Below are 18,163 nucleotides of genomic sequence, written 5' to 3'. Positions count from 1 at the left end.
TCGGTTCCTCATCCATAAGTGAACTGGAGAAGGAACTGGCAAGCTACTCCAGTATCTTTGCCAAGAAAATCCCAAGTGAAACGATTGAACAGCAGCCACAGAGGTCTTTAGGAATTGTCTGAAAGTTTATGTGAAGAGCCAGGTCATTTGTCAGGATCTAGACATTTCACCAATTTGCATGAGAGCTAGCAATGTTCCTTTTGCTCAAAGGGGAACAAAGAGAAGAGGTTGAGCACTAATTAAATAAAACAACATTGAGCTAGTTACATTTATCCAGTGGGCTTCATAAATTGTGTTGATGCTTTGTGGAAATACAAGGGCACCAGGCAGAGATGTCTTTGTAAACCTTCACCTTAGCGAAGATTACCGTAGCTCATCATCATTTATGTTACTCCAGGCATCCAATCAGTTACTTCTTGCAGAGAGTCTTTGCAGATTGGTACCATTTCATTCAGCAAGCATTTATTGAGCATGCGATATGGAGTAGCTTTTAGAAAGTCAAAGTCAAAAATGAAACTGTCCCTGCTCTCAAGGGGTTTACATTCTCCTAGGGGGAAATAATATGTGTGTAATGGTCAGGGAGCTAGACTTGGAGTCAGAAAGACCAGCTTGGGTTTGAATCCTGCATCACGTAATTAAGCTGTGTCCCTAAGCAAGACACTTTACTTCTCTGTGCCTTACTTTCCTCATCTGTAAAAAAAATGGGGGTTGGACTCATTGGCCTCTAAGGCCTTTTCCAAATTGAAATCTATCATCTTCTTATTCTAAATACAAACTAATTTTGATGGGGTGGATGATGGGAGCACAAAAAAACTGGGAGTAGCATGAAAAACCTCGTATACAAATACGGACTTAAGATGAGCCTCCAAGGGGGCAGGAGAAGTAAGAAGGAAAAGCATTCTAGGCATGCAGGTTAGCCTTGTAGACGCATAAGGGCAAAAAGTGGCACATCTTGTACTAGGGACAGAAAGTTGGCCATTTTGGCTAGAACAGGGCATGAGGAGGAGTGATGTGAAATTCATCTGAAAAAACACATTGAAACCAGATTATGAAGAGCTGTAAATGCCAGTGGAGCTTGTGATTAAAGTACATTCAATTTGCAGTTTCAATTGGGAGCCTATTTTCAAAGACTCTAAACTGTGGTGTTATTATTTAACTAAGTTCTGATGATCAGAGTATCAAGAGGTGACCTTAAGAAGAGATTTCAGGAAGTTCTTTGTCTTTTTGATACCTCAAGTATTTGATCAGAAAAAAAAAATGGAATGTGAAATTAGATTATCTGATGTCAACTTCTTAGGCTCCCATATCAGGGTTGCTGAAACTACTGAATTCTTATTTGTTCTCTGAAAGGCACCCATTGCAGAGCCACTCCATGGCCAACTGGAAGAGGACTTGGTATGGCTTCATTAATATGTTGTTTGTCCTTCATTTTTGAAAAGGACTAATGATGTCATGGGGTGCTTTCTTGACTTGAATGTGATTTGGTTTTAAGGGAGGCAGAGTTGGACAAAGTCATTAGCCTCACTCTTTCCTCCAAAGTCACCAAAGTCCAGTAGCAGGACAAAAGTCAGCATGTCTGGTGATGTCCTGAGATTCGGTGCATGTCCTTGGCATCTTTGATGCCTGACCAAGCTCTGAGTTCTCCACAGTGCCTACTTCAACCACCTTCATGGATGTTGGAACAAATTGTGCTCATCTACCCATTCCATCAGGAGCTGTCTTCATATGCTTGGGGTAGACATCTCCCTAACTCACCAGCAGGTTTCAGGTCTATTGGTTGCCCTAATCCTGGTTTAGCCCATCTTGCCAAGAAGGTTGTACCATTGTGTGGCCAGTGTGTGTGCTACAGTTTCTTGGAGCCACCAGATTTAAAGTGAGAGGACCTGGATTCAAATCCTTGCTCTGTCTCTTAATATCACATGTCACCTTGGGCAAGTCATTTCAATTCTCTGTTTCTCAATTTCTGAGGATATTGGACTAGTTATCCTCTGGGATTCCCATCCAGGTCTCCTACAATGTTTTCTACAATGGCAAGTAGTGGACTTCTAAATCCATACCACTAAGACATAATAATCATAAACCACTACTTCTTACCACTGATGTTTCACCACACTCCGCTGGAACTATATTTAGCCACAGGAGGCTCATGGTACTAAGGCATCAAATGCTTGACATTCAAGTACCATACTCACCACAGAATAAAATTCTTTACAAGTTGACAAAGAAATCCTTCTATTATTGTGCCCTGAGTAAATCCCATAGCTGTGGGATGGACCTTTACATACCTCCTGAAGGGCTGCGATGTCTACATGCACCATTAGGTCACCATATTTGTAGCACCAGAAACTTTATGCTTATGACAACAGGCTTAATTATGGTCCTGGAAGGTCACTATCAAACGCCAGTCCCTTGAGTCTCCTGCCCCTGCTGATTCTTAAGGTATAAGTTCTGATGTTAGAAGGACCTCCCTAATCTACCTTTTTAGGCTGATCAAAATCAACTTTATAGAAGCTGTGCAGTTTAACTTGCTTCTCCAGTGAGATAGAGTAGTCAACAATGAGACTGACAAAGTAATTAAAGCCATTTGCAAACCATAAATGTGAGGTTTATCTGCCTATAAAAGATATTTCATGTAAAGAAATTACATAATTCTGAAGGATTCTCATTATATTATCTTGGCTACTCGACATGCAGTGTATCTGGGAACCATACACATGAAAGCATTGGCTAGAGCCAGTGGCTGATGAACAAACCATAAAGAAGAGTAGTATTTACTAGATCAGATGCTGCAATCTGCCAAAAGCAGCTCCTTCTCCATGGGAAGTAACTGAGAAGGTGGGATCAAGAATTCATGCCAGTTTTGTGGGACCTTTTTAGTAAAAGAACTTTTTGATTGAGGTCATTTCCTCAGAATGACTCCAAATACTCTCAGTTCCATTTTAAACCTTTGCTGCCATGATCATGGTTCTGCAGCATCCATTTACTGTACAGATTGCCAAACACTATTGTTTCTGCTGATGTATATGTATCTACTAGGTAGCACAGTGTATGGAGTGCTAGTCTTAGAATAAGGAAGTGCTGAGTTCAAATACTGCCTTAGACATCTACTAGTCATATGACCCTGGGCAAGTCTCCATATCCCTTAGGTTATTTGTGTGATGCAAAATAAAAGAAAAAAAAAGCTTCCATTTCAACAGAAAATGTCAATTTGGTATTTTTTCTAGTTCTTCCTTTGTAACGTGGAGATAATAATAGCACCCAACTCATAGGGATGCCATGAGGATCGAATGAAATAACATATTAAGAATTCTTTCCAAATTATAATGTATTATATAAATGCTGGCTAGTATTGTTATTAACCTCAGTTTATTTTCATGTAAGGAAGAGGACAAGAACCTTTTCTAAGCTATTATTAACGTTATGCTGCCTCTTCCTTCAAGGTAATAATCAGGCTAAAATGTTGGTATAGATTAGTAAAATTATCTTCAAGTGGGCTTTTGTTTCTCGTTACTTTATGTGGAATAAGCTTCACTCTCTACTGAAGGAGGAATGAGGTGACTTCTCGAGACTTCTCACCATCTTATCCAGATTTAATGGAAAATTTAACACCAATCAATCAGTCAATCGATTGAGAAACCTGTGAGACAACCAAAAATATTATTGAATATTTTTTATTCACACCTGCTCTTTGTTTATCTTTACTGTGAGTATCAGGCTTTGCTAAAAACTGCAGAGTCAGACTCAGATGTTCCTACAGTGGGATTATGTCTGTCCCATGCAAAATCCAGAGTAAGATGGTCTTGGGTGACATTGCCACGTGGTCCAACTTCAGTGGCATAGTGCACTGAATTTGGAGTCAAGGAGATCTGAATGCAAATCCTGCCTTGGATACTCATTAGCTGTGTGACCTTGGACAAGTCACATTATCTTAGTTTCAGTTTTCTTATTTGTAAAATGGAGATAATAGTAACAATTACCTATTGTTGCAAAGAACAAACAAAATAACATGTTTGAAGTCCTTTGCAACCTTATACTGTTATATATTGTTATTGTTTAGTCATTTTTAGTCACACTTGACTCGGTGACCCCATTTAGGGTTTTCTTGACAAAGATACTAGAATGATTTGCCATTTATTTCCTTCTCCAATCTGTTTTTATGGTTGTTGTTGAGTCATTTCAGTCACATCTGACTCTCCAAGACCCCATGTGGGGTTTTATTGACAAAAATACTAGAGTGGTTCTTTATTTCCTTCATTTTGTTGTTATTGTTCAGTATTTTTAGTAGTGACCAACTCTTCCTGACCCTATTTGGGGATTTTCTTGGCAAAGACATTGGAGGGGTTTGACATTTTCCTCTCCAGTTCATTCCACAGGTGAGAAACCAAGGCAAGCAGGATTAAGTGACCTACCCAGGATCACAGAGATGTTAAATGTCTGAGACTGGATATGAACTCAGGAAGATGAACTTTCCTGACTCCAGGTCCACTGCTCTATCTGCTGCCTCACTTAGCTGCCCCATAGTGCTATAGTAATTCTAGCAATTATTATTATTATTATTTCCTCTGGGATGAATTTAATACAATAATACAAATAAATTCCCACTACTGTGCTCCCACTGAATCATTGATCTTTCAACCTCCTGAGGACTCAGTCATCAGAGTTCTCAACAGTTCCTTGTAGCGCCCTACTAGAATCTCTGTCCCCTAGCACAGAGGCAACCTGGCAAAAAGGCCAAGATTGCCAGTTAGAAAATTGTCAGCTAAATGAGGAACAATGATTTGGAGATGCCATCAGGGGTCACAAGGTGCAATATAGGGAGATTATTTGGAGGGAGGTCTTTAGTGTTTTACACCTTTTGATACTGGAGATAGTTATAGAGTAGTCTTTAGTTAAAAAAAATCAGCTACGTAGAAGTCTTGCCCTTACCTGTTGCTGATGTTTAAAAAGTCAGTATATATATTTAAGTCACCCAGTGTCGCTGCACATTCCTGGTTATATAACCTGAGTTAAAAAAAAAAAGTCAAACTGCATTTTCTATTGGAATGGAAGCATTTTTTGGGTCACAGAAATAACCCGAGGGGTATGGAGACATGAAACTGGGATACACCTAAATGTAAATTGTCAATTTATGTCTTTATTCATTTAAAATAGTCATGACAGGTTGGAAGCAGATCAAATAATTAAAATAAATAATTAAATAAAAATTACTTTGGAAAGTATGAAAAACCAAACATAAAACAGTTTGATCACCTGGAACGAATTAAGGATTCTTTCATGCCTTGATTAGACTAAAATGTATATAACTGGAGGGCTGGAGGGTGGAATACCAAACTCCCCCCCCCCCCCAAAGTCTTTCTTTGTAGAGGGTAGAAATTGGATTTCCAGTTCATTCCACTTTGCTTCTGCAGCTCTTCCTGGTTTAAACTCTGTGGAACAATATGTCCCTTAGTGTCTCTCCCCCAACCTCCAACTTAACAGCTTCTTTTTGTGTGTTATCTTTCCCCCATTTGATTCTAAGCTATTTGAGGGCAGGAACTGTCTTTCTTTTTTCTTACTTGTATCCCCAGCCTTTAGCACAGTGCTTGGCACATTGTAGATACTTAATAAATGTTTATTGAATTGAATTGGTACACGCCACCTATAGAATACAGACTCTGAGCTGAATTATTTGTGCTATGGAAGTTGGACTTGATGTATTCAAGTAGGAAGATTTCTAGATTCTTCAAGCGCCACGTAGATTAGAATCAATATTCATCATCCTCATAAACTCATTTCCAAATTATAGGCTTTTCCAACATTATTGCTGTCTGAGGTTGACCTTTTCCTGTCTTGTGGTTTTGTTCTGAGCTAAGTTCCTTTCCTTTCTCATTCCCTAAATTTAATTTCCCTAAAACAAGGAATTATTTTCCTTGTCACTGTTCTGGGTGATTAGAAATATACCCATTGTTTCAAAAGGCAAAAACAAAAACAAAAATCATCCGAGGAAAAAGGATAGCTAAATTTAAGCATATTATTACAAAAGTATATTCAAATGACTTCTTTTACCCCATTATTTGAAAATGAATAATTGTACAAAGAACAAATAGCTTTATTCTGAGTAATTTCAAGTATCATGAGCACAAAGTTAAGTTGTACTGATTCAGTTTTACTCATAATGGATTAAAAAATAAGTTTTCCTTTTCAATCATACTGTTAAAATATATAGCATATTTTTTAAAGCAGGCAGATAGGAAATAATTTGAAAGGGGGGGTTTTAGTGGGGTTGAAAGTTGTAGCACCTTAAAGAATGTGCTCAGTGTTACTACATGTAATTGAGCTGGATTTGATTCCTAGACCCAGTGTTTCACTCAGCCTGAAGTCTTACAGATGTAAAGCACAAGTCCACAGACTACACAGGCATTATCATTAAAGATTTCCTTTATTGTCTAGTTGAGTGCTCAACTCTAACAGACCTAACTATGGGCTAAAAAGTTTGATAATTGAAAGATAAAGCAATGCTTGACTGTATTTCAACTATTTGTTGAGTGGGGGATGGAAATGAGGGGGTGGCAGGAGCAGGGAGAATGGACAGACCTCCAATTTCATTGGTATCAGGAACTTCCTAGTAAGTTAACACCCACTATCAATATAGATTAGCAAGTTTTCTGCAACTTTTGGTCTTAAAGAATTGCCTGGAGGGCACTGATACGTTTCAGTTTAGACCCAGGGCAAAACTATTTTGGTTGATTGTGAAGCAAAGAAATGATGCTTCATCCATTTTCTTTAGCTGCACAATAGACATGTTCCTAAATGTACTTGGATCTGTGGGGTAGTCAAAAACTTCTCTGTTCTTCACCTGATTGCTTCATAAACGTGTCTCTTTAATAGAGTTGTGCTGCAGTTGCTATATACATACATACATACATACATACATATAGACATACATACATTATATATGAATTACTGAACAATAAGAGCGACAGATTAGCCTCTTTCTTGAATAGTTCATTCTTATAAAACGCCAACTATGGGTTTCAGTCTCACCTTGATTGGTATGAGATGCCATTTTGTAATGATGCATGACTCACTCTTTGCTCATTACCTTCCTACTGATATTTTTTTCCCTTGAGCCAGCAAGAAGTCTGAGAGGAGGAAGGAGAGGGAAAGGGAGAAGAGGGGAAGGGAATTAGGAGGAAGAGGAGAGAGGGAGAGACAGAGACAGAGACAGAGACAGAGAGACAGAGAGATAGAGACAGAGAGACAGAGAGAGACAGAGACAGAGAGATAGAGAGAGACAGAGACAGAGAGAGGAGGGGAGAGGGAGGGAGGAAAAGAGAAGGGAAGAAAGAGAGACACAGAGAAGATAAGAAAGGGAGAGGAGAGGAGAGGGAGGGAGGAAAAGAGAGGGGGAGAAGAGGGGAGGGAGAGAGAGAGAGAGAGAGAGAGAGAGAGAGAGAGAGAGAGAGAGAGAGAGAGAGAGAGAGAGAGAGAGAGAGAGAGAATATTGAGGAATATCGTCCTTAAAGACTATTGCGGAGCTTTCATTGGTTATCCACTTTCTTAATGTGACCAGTGTAATCCAGCCTTGCCTGTTAAAGCCCTCCCCTCCCCCAGCCTCCTTTTGCTAGAGTGAGGTTAGCAGGGTGTCTGTTGGTTGAAACTGATTACATTCAGTATGTGGGCATCTTTCATTCAAAATGGACATCACTATAGTTGAATAGGCAGGAAAGCTTTTAGAAGTGCATAATTTGTCTTAATCTCGTGGTTTCTAAAAGAGAGTCTGCGAGAGATGTTTGGATTTTTGTATGTTAGCATCGACTCTTTTTCAGTTCAGATCCTTAAGTTTCCCAGAGCTTAAATAGAGATCCCTTTAAAAAAAAAAAAAAAAGGCAGAAGCCAGAAGAATTTGTCTAGTTAAAGTCGACCTCTTTTTAAGAAGTGCTTCATCATTCTACTCCACCTCTCCGTGATGTTGCTCTGCAGCTCTCTGTAGGTTAGGGGTCTGGGTTGCTAGCAGAATGCTCATTTTTATGAGCTGAGTACAGTTCATCGACAGACATAGATCAATATAGGTCTTTCTTTCCTGTGCATTCCAAAATGCCATCCAAAGAATCTTGGTCAGGGAGGAAAACGAATAGACCTGCAGTTCACAAATCAAAACGAGAGAACCGCCAGCAAGATGTGTTGATAGCAGCCTTGGGAATGAAACTGGGTTCTCAAAAGTCATCTGTGACAATTTGGCAACCTCTTAAACTTTTTGCTTATTCGCAGTTGACATCCCTCGTTAGAAGAGCAACTCTGAAAGAAAATGAGCAGATTCCGAAATATGAAAAGGTTCATAATTTCAAGGTAAGAATGTCTTCATTTTTTAACCCCTTCTTAAAAATAAAAAGTATATTATTAGCAGAAAGATTCAGTATGAAAGGGAGAGTTGCTTCTGTAATTTTAAGAACAAGGGTAATAATGAAAATGCTTATGCTATTTATGAGAATAAGATGCTTTTAGGTTTATTTTATTCCCAGAATAGGTAAGAAGTTAAGAGAAATCCAAGCCCATTTTCTGTAATACCTCTTTGGGAATTTCATCTAATCAATGCAAATTTACTAAGTGTTTCTAATGAAATAAAGAAAACTGACACTTCATTATGATGCCAGATTAATTTTTATTTGTGATGCAAATGTGTCAAAAGACCTTTGTTGATCCTTGATTAGAGGATTAGATCTTAGCTCAGTTCAGTTCTGCTAAATAGCCTTGGATGTGAGAAGCATGTGCTCTTGCATCTGGATTGAGCAGATGGTCTGCATTTCCCTTCCTTTCTGGCTTTTCTTCTGTGTTAATGAATTGACCATGATGAAAGGAGTAGGATTTACCCTGGGACTATTGAAGCACTGACACTAACAGTTACTCTTCATTTTTTGCATATTTTTCTTACACTTTCATGTAGCTTTTAATTATTGTTTAATGTGTTTTATCAACTGTACTCCGGGCATTTGATGCAAAGTGTATGTCAGTGCAGCTTGTATTGATAAGAGGATGCCTGCCCTGCAAAGTCTTAAAAGCTTCTTTCAATACCATTCAGCTAATGTGTAGCGTCGATCTGTGCATGGCACACAGACCCAGGGCCATCTCCTAGTTGTGTGTACTGGTGTTATACAGGGCTACATCCCAGAAGTCACGCAACTTGGCTCCAAGTGCTTGCAGTACTCATCCTTTCAGCTCAAACTAAACATCTTTTTAGCCTTTTAACATGGAAAGAGGGAGAAACTAGACCACAGAAGTGTGTAACATGAAAGGATATATTTTCGTCTTCCAAACTTGCTTTCCAACTGGTATCTTAAAACTTACATTTCTTTTATTTAGATGTCAATTAAAAATTCCAAATGTGCTGCAGTCATAGTGAAAAAATTGCTTATTGTGGAATCAGGACTATTTTTTTCATAAAGAATGTAATCATTAAGTAGGCTTTCCAAATATATGAAATGAATTACCTTCACATCAAATATCTGATAAAGGCATGATATGCAAGATATATCTGAGTTCATTCCTAATAGGTAGAGTATATGGAATGCTCAAGCACTCTTAATATTTCAAAGCTACTGAGCACAGCTCAGTCTTAGTTAATGCACACATCCCTCTGATCTGGTAAATACCTTTTACTTAAAATGAAGCAGGAGGTCAGTGAACTTAATACCTGATTCAAAATGCAGCAATGTTGCTTTTGTATCTAAGGTACAGTCTTTTCATGTGAACCTGATCATGCTCTGCCTCAGTTTCCTTGTGCATGAAATAGGGTTAACAGAACAAGCTGATTTCACAAGCTTTTTATCAGCAAAGTAACAGCCCCCCCCCAAGACTATAAAGCCTGTTGTAGATAGGAATTTGTACAAACGCTTCACCCCAATTATTGTCATCTGATTTATAAAGGCTGTTATTTCTTCTCTGTAGTGAAATGGTTAATGATTTGAAGCATGTGCTCAAAGGTACACACACTAATCTGCTATGCAGTAAAAGAATGACCTATCATGGTTGCCATTTTGGTGTTGAATCTTATTTATTATAATTCCTTCTATCAGTTTCATTAAATACTCTAGAGTATGTCTGGTTGGGAATTTGCTGGGTTTTACTTTGCCATCCTCTGAAATAGCATATCCTCAAGGTATTTTGGTTGTCTATTCCAGGTATTTCTAAGTTTTAACTTAAAACCTGACACTAATGGGCAAATGTTGTAAAGCCAGAAAGTGCTGACTGTGGAATGAGCTAGGCCTCCTATCCTGGGACTAAAACTGGTCTTGGAGATAGTTTTTTTTTCTTTTAAAGAAACAAACCTATAAAGAGGATAAGGTTTCTTTCTCCCCTAAAGTTGATAAATTAAAACCAGCTTGAACAGATTTAATCTCTATGGACCCTTCCAACTCTAAATTCTATAATCCTGTAATTCCTTTTTTTAAAAGAAAAGGTTTTTCTATTCAGAAAAAAAGCTAGGTCAGGGAATGATTTTTTAGAGCCACTAACAAGGCTGACAGCTTCAGACTTTTATCCTCTTCCACTAAATGTGTATTTTGTCATTGAAAACATATTCCTTGACTTGCTTTAAAGAAAAAAAAATTTAAAGGGAAAATTCATACTAAAGCTCTCCAAAGATCCCATGATCAAATTCAGGCTCTAAAAACAACAGCAAAACTCTTCCACATGCATGCTCACTGCCAAAGACCCTGCTTCGAATATGGATGAATTGTTGTAAAAAAAAAAAATAACCCTGACCAATTTCTTGTGGGCATTCACCCCAGTGGTCTGGCCATTGACGCTTTTCCCTTTAGGAATGTGTTCTGCCTACCCAAAGGCCCTTGCAGCTTCATTTCAATGTGGTATTTCTCTTTGCTTCTTATACTCTCCTCTTATGTAACATTGCTGTGAGTTGAACAGCTGCCAAGCCTCTTTTCAGGGGCAAAAGCCAAGGATAGCTTACATCCTTGGTGCAATCACTTACCCAGGTGAAAACCATCATGTTAATTATTTAATTTAATTTAATTATTTAAAAATCAACATGCCTCACTCTCTGACTTCTGTTCTGATAGGAGGGAAAGTTTTAAGTTTCATTTCATGTGTATACAGAGATAAAGAGGCAGCCCTGGAGAGGAGAGAGACTCACACATAAGAGACATTTAATAAATGTTGATTGGTCGATGGAAATCTGGGCAGCATAAATATTTCTTTAAAGGATAGTAAGCAATAGCACTGGAAGTGAAGCCAGGAGACTTGTGCCACTTATGTGACCTTGGGCAAGTCACTGTTCCTCTGAGGATCAGTCTCTTCATCCATGACATAGGTATAACAGTATTGGCATTCTTTACCTGTAAGTGTTGTTACAAAGGAAGCCTTTTACAAAATATAAAGCACCATACAAATGCAAGCCATTATTCATTATCCTAGTGATTTTCCTTGTTGGAGAGAGTGTCCACGTTCCTTAGATGTATCTAAGTATTTGATTTTTTAAAAAGTTACACATAATATACTGTTAAAAAGACCTATTTAATTTTTCTGAACTCAGTTTTCTTTTACAATTATTACCTTAACTTTATTATTCCTTATCATGAATCGCAAAACCCCTTTTAATTAGGGCCAAGTTGGTATGAGGTAGTAGACAGAGTGCTGAATTTAGAGTTGGAGGAAGCTGATTTCAAATCCCTCTCTGTCCCTTATTTTCTGTGTGACCTTCAACAAATCACCAAACCTCTCTGGGCCTATTCTCTCATCTGTAAAAAGAGGAGGTCAAATCAGATGCTTTCTAAGGTCCTGCCATTGCAAAATTTATGATCCTAAGGCCTTGAGAGATGGAAAAGTCTTTTTATAAGAAATAAGAGAAGCCAAATTGAACCTTAAATTTGGTTGTAAAATTATATCCATATGTCTCCATTTGGGGATGAAATTTTTGTCACTGCTTTATTTTGGAAAGGGAGGTGGAGGGAGAAATGTCAAGATGTCAATGAAGTGAACAGGCATTTATGAAGTGCCTACTATGTGCCTGATATTATGCTAAGGACTGGATACTGAATTAGAGATGTTCATAAACTACTGAGAACCCTGGCATGTCTTTTTGTGATGATAAAGAATTGGAAACAGAAGGGATGCCCATCTTGGGAAATGGCTAAACAAATCGTGGCATATGAATGTGATGTAAGGAATAATAAAGGGGATTATTTCAGACAAAGATGGGAAGACTTGTATGAACTGATGCGGAGTGAAGGAAGCAGAACCAGAAAAACAATTTATACAGTAATAGTAATTTTATAATCAACTCTGAAGGAGTAACTCTAATCAATATAATGACCTACCACAATTCCAAAGGACTCAGGATGAAGCTTGATATCCACCTCCAGGTAGGAAACTGATAACTCAGAGTACAGATAGAAACATACCTTTTTATCCTTTTCTCTATGGACATTTGTTTTTCATGTCTACACATATTTGTAAGGGCAGCTAGGCAGGTCAGTGGATAGAGTGCCAAGGCTGAAGTCAGGAAGTTGAGTCCTCCTGAGTTCAAATCTGGATTCAGATGTTTACTAGCTATGTGACCCTGGGCAAGTCACTTGATCCTATGTGCCTCAGTTTCCTCTTCTGTAAAATGAGCTGGAGAAAGAAATGGCAAACCACTCCATTAATCTTTGCCAAGAAAACCTCAAAGGGGGTCACAAAGAGTTGAACACAACTGAACGACTGAACATCAAACATTCGTAATGGGTCTTATCTTTCTTTCCTTCTCAATAGATGGAGGAAGGGGAGGAGGGAAAGAAAGAAATGGAGACTGAAAATAAAAACTGAATTTAAAGAAAATAACCCTGGCCTGATGATGGAGAACAGGGAAGGTTCTTGGTTGTTTTCTTCCTTTCAATGACTGTAAAATGTTATATAAAGGCTGTTGCAGCTTTCTACATCCTAGACTATTGTGAAATCCTCTGCAAGGATTTCTTTTTTTAATGATCCATGTTAGCACCTTAAGGGTCTCTCTTCATATCCTATACTTACTTACATGTCCCTTAATTCAGATGATCCTGAAAAATAACTACAGTAGAACATACATATTATAATAATAGAAATGCAGCAATAGTCAAGCATTGTATTTGCACATTTGGTAACCATGAGGTTTACGTGAGAAATTTAGCCTCCAAAAGGCTTTAAATCATTTTTATATGAGAAAGTAGTTTTGAAGACAAAATGTTAAACTTTCATTTTTTTTTCTTGCAGAGAAGGCATAGCTTTCATTTTTAGTTTATTACTAAGTTGTCAGCTCTTAGATTGTTTGAAGTACGATTTTCACATTTTACAGGATAGAGATTTAAAATATAACACATCTGGCACAGAACTTCATAATATGAGAGTTCCTGTCAGTTGCATGGATAGTTTAGTTGAGGATGTCCTTACCCAGGATCCGCTGCTCTATTCAAATTTGTTTCATTTTGGCTCTAGTTTCTGAATGTTCATAATATGATTATAATTATAACAAGCAAGCAGCCTGTTCAAGCTACTAATAAAAATGAGTTTAGGCCTCACTGTGTGTACTTTAGTCATTACAGCTTCTAAATAATCCTTGAAGCATCTGGCTGGATGGTGATAGAGACGAGTGAAGCAACTGACGATGCAGTTGAAGGATGAGGGCTCTTGAATATTCATTCAACTTATAATTGAAACCTATTAGGTATTATACCTAATAGAAACAATGATCTTAAGAGACTCAATATCTAATCTTAAATATAGATTGTTAAGCTAAAGAAAGCAATATAGAAAGTCTGAACTTAATATTTTAGAAAATACCTGATATCAAATGGGCTGGAGAGTAGAATGTAAGGTCCTTGAAGGCAGGGTCTCTTTTGTTTTTAGTCTATATCCCTAGCATCTAGTGCTTTGAACAGAGCAGTCATTTAAATAAAAGTTTATTGGTGAAAAATAAAATAGAATAATATATACTGGCCTAAAGCCATAACAATCGATCAATAAATCCAGGCCAACGTACTACTGTGCTATTAGATAAAAAGAATCTGTTTCCTTATCTGCCACGTGAGGGACTTGGACTAGTCTAGGAATTCTTAACCTATTTTTACATCATGGACCCCTCAAGTCATCTGGCAAAGTCTATGGTTAATGTTCTTGCATCAAATAAAATACATAGGATAATAAAGGAAACCAATTATATTGAAATAAAGTTATAAAAATATTATAAAACACAAGTTCACAGACCAAAGATTAACAACCTCTGGACTAGATATGGTTCCTTCCAACTCAAACATTCTAGGATCCTAATAATGTATGCATAGAATTTATGATATAATTATTCTGTTTAGTAAAACAGAAGGAGTAACAGCTAACTAGCCCTGAGTAAGAGCTAAAATAGTTTGGTAATTGAGGTGTGTCCACTTAAAGTCAGAAGAAGACCTCTTGTCACCCTCCTTTACATCCTTTCCAGTTGTGGGAATAGTACCCTCTTCAAGGTAGTCACGCTATCAGTATTTGTTCAATAAATGACAATCTCACAAAAATGAATATCCTATATTTTTGTCAGACTGTGGAAGGGAACAACTGAGGAAACTTGTCATGATACCAGGAGATTTTGCTACCAACTGGAGCTTACTGGTTCCCAATATTTTCTTTCTTTTAATTCATGAACCTCCATTAGCAATCAATGGAGTGGTTTGTCATTTCCTTCTCCAATGGATTTAGGCAAACAGAGGTTAAGTGACTTGCCCAGGATCACATAGCTAATAGGTATCTGAGACTGCATTTGAACTCAGGTCTTTCTGACTCCAGGCCCAGCTCTCTATCCACTGAACCACCTCGCTGCCTCATTGGTCATTATGGCTCCCTGTACTCTTATGATGAATTTATACCAGATTCATATTTTGAGGGGGAAGGTGAGAAGGAAAAGAAAAAAGTGATGCTTAGACCTGTGATTGCATTATATAGGAAGCCTGTCCCACTCATGCAGATAAAATCAGTTGCTCTGCAGCTTGTAGCCTTAAGAGATTTCCCAAGAACACTGAGGAATTGTGACTTTCCTGCAGTCACGGAGCTGGTATGTGTCAGATATGGCAGAACCTGAACCCAGATTCTCCTGATTCCCAAAGCCAGCCAAACTCTACCAGGCCAGGCTTCCTCTCATCGGATTCCTGTGAGATTTAAAAATAAAATCAGACCCTCTCTAATATCATTACTCTTTATATAATACTCTAGGCCTCCATGTAGATTCTGATGCTTGTCTAGGGAATCAGGTCACTTTTTAGCTCTGATTATAATAATTCAAACGTCCGGTGACTGAATTCTTTTTGAATTTCCGCTCTAATTTAAAAGCAGACAAATACAGTGAGACAATTTGGAAACAACAGGCCATAAAATCTTCCTAATCTTCAGTTATTGAGCCAACTCACCAGTGTCTCCTAGAAATTGACATGTAAATACCTTTCTACATCAGACTTAAATAGCAAATGTCTATCCAGATATGAGATTGAACTCAATTTTATATAAGAAAGCATTTACATTAAACCGATGTATTAAATGTAAGTCAGCTGCAAGTGAAAGCAGAAGGAGATTGGAGCATAAATAAACTCAGAACTCCCTGAGCCCTGGGCAGTGTCAGACCCGGGCACCAGAGAAGTCTGATAGAGGATCATGGGGAGGGTGTGGGACTGAGGTCCCTTTGAATCTTTACCTTCAATGGACATTTAACAGAAGTACTCACCAGATGTTGCGGAAGCCAGAAATGATAACTTGTTAAGTATACAAACCTACTCTTCTATCCCCTCTAATAATAAAAATAGCTAACATTTATAAAGTGCCTACTGTGTGCCAGGTACCACGCTAAATGCTTTGAAATTATTATCTCATTTACACTTCACAGCAGTCCTAGAAGATGGGTATCCCTATTTTATAGGTGAGAGAACTAAGGCAAACAGAAGCTAAGTGACTTGCCCAGAGTCACACAACTAGTCAGCTTTAGACTCAGGTCATCCAGACTGCAGGCCCTGCACTCTGTCCACTGCACCACCAGTTGGCCTCTAAATGCAGAAGAGAGCTGCGAAGGTTTCTCCTGTGTGTCTACGTCTCATTCCTGTGACCTTCCTTCTGTGATGGGACCGTTCTGTCTTCCTTTTTCTTTTTTTAATTTTTAGATTTACAAACTTAAGAATCGTCAAGAAAAACAAACAAAAAATAAGGAATAAAATCTGACAAACCCCTTAGCATTGAAGAAGGCAGAAGCAGATGAATTAACAACAAAACAAAAATGCCTCAGCTTTTTGCCCCTTTCCCGTTCTGTCTGAAGTTCTGATACCTCTGAGTTCGTGTAGATAGTAGATAAATGTTTGTATGTTTGTGTGTGTCTATTTCTATATCTACATACACACATATCTATACATGTCTGTATCTCTCTCTCCATATATATACGTGTGTGTATATATGTGTATATATGTAGATATATACACATATCTATCTATCCATCTATCTCTATATATACACACACACACATGTTACTCAGTCATTTTCAGTCATTTTCGACTCTGTGACCCTGTTTGGGGTTTTCTCAGCAAAGATACTGGAGTAGTTTGCCATTTCCTTCTACAGATCATTTTACAGATGAGAAAACTAAGGCAAACGGAATTAAGTGACCTGTTCAGGTCACATAGCTAATAGGCATCTGAGGCCAGATTTGAACTCATGCTGAGGGCCTAGTACTCTATCCACTGAACCATCTAGTTGCTGTATGTATGTGTGTGTGTATATATACACATGCATATATACATGTATGTACACATATACCTAGATATACATAGACACATACACACATACCTATGTATATATAATATCTACATATATACATATACCTGTAAATATACATGTATATGTACGTGTTTATATCTGGGTATATACCTGTGCATATACACATATAATATACCTAGGTACATGATATACAGATAGATATGTCAATATGCAGACATGTATTTAGACTGTGAGTTCTGCTGCTCTTCATCTAATTTAACAAGCATTTTGTGAGCATTTGCTTAGCGCCAAGCTCTGTGCCTGGCACTGAAAGTGTAAAAAGAAAAACAAATAATCCTTGTCTTTAAGGTGCATGCCTTCTATCGGAGGAATCAAGATGCATAGAGATATGTATATAAAGAGTACATACCCTGAATCAATCAAAAGTATTTTACTTTTCAGCCCGTTCTAACGTATTATATTGACCTGAATAAACACAGTTTGTATTTCTATATCATTTTAAAGACTTGCAAAGCCCTTTAACTACAGGAACATTTCTAGGGGTTACAAGTGTTATATCCCTCATTTTAGAGTTAAGGAAACCAAAGCTCTACAATATAAGGACACTTGCCCACAGTCACATGACCAGTAAGGGTTAGAATCAGAATTCAGGTCACTTTGCTGGGAAGCTGAAGAACTAGTTAGTTGATTATAGGATTTTCTGAAGTTTGCATAAGACCATTAAGATAAACAAGGGGTAGCTAGGTGGCACAGTGATGGAGTGCTGGACCTGGAGTCAGGAGGACCTGAGTTCAAATCTAATCCCAGACACCTTTCAGCTGTGTGACCCTGAGCAAGTCACTTAACGCTGTTGCCTCAGTTTCCTCATTTGTTAAATGAGGTGGAAAAGGAAATGGCAAACCACTCCAGTATCTCTGCCCAAAAAAACCCCAAATGGGGTGATAGGACCCATTTAATCAATGAAACAACAGCAAGTTAAGATAAACTAAAACGTCAATAAGTGTAAGAATTGTTTTTGTCATTCCATATTGCCTTTATCATGGTGGAACACGTCTTCATTCTCTGTGGCCCGTCGGTTTCAGAGTTATATATGCCATAATTCATTCCCTGGCAACCCCTAATGTATTGTTTTTACAAAGTTTGCCTAGACTCTGACCTTAGTGCCTAAGATGGATGGCTCTCAATATGCATCCACACCAGGTTCCAAAAATGTTTTCTCCCTACAGAACTGTTTTGCTGATATGAGGTACTGTTTCTTTAAAAAAAAAAAAAAGGGAGATCATGTGTTTTAGATTTCTTCTGTGTTGTTTTTTTTTTTGAGTACATCATCATTCTGGCACATAGCAAGTGCTTAATAAATGCTTATTGATTTGAAGTATCTGAAGAAGGAATATGTTTTCATGGTAATATTTTTTTCCCC

At 37.9% G+C, this 18,163-nt stretch overlaps 1 protein-coding gene across 2 annotated transcripts in view; it reads left to right on the top strand.

The window, feature by feature from the left end:
• Positions 1-18,163, top strand: part of CHN1 (chimerin 1) — a 276,900-nt gene that overhangs the window by 216,569 nt on the left and 42,168 nt on the right. For both annotated transcript variants that reach the window (XM_072612379.1, XM_072612380.1), the window contains one exon: positions 8,251-8,328. In XM_072612379.1, coding sequence (XP_072468480.1) covers positions 8,251-8,328 — 78 coding nt within the window. The remainder of the gene's footprint in view (positions 1-8,250; positions 8,329-18,163) is intronic.

Source organism: Notamacropus eugenii, chromosome 5 (genome assembly GCF_028372415.1).
Source record: "Notamacropus eugenii isolate mMacEug1 chromosome 5, mMacEug1.pri_v2, whole genome shotgun sequence".
NCBI lineage: Eukaryota > Metazoa > Chordata > Mammalia > Diprotodontia > Macropodidae > Notamacropus > Notamacropus eugenii.
The sequence above is the reverse complement of the archived record's forward strand: the minus strand, read 5'-3'. Positions and strand labels throughout refer to the sequence as shown.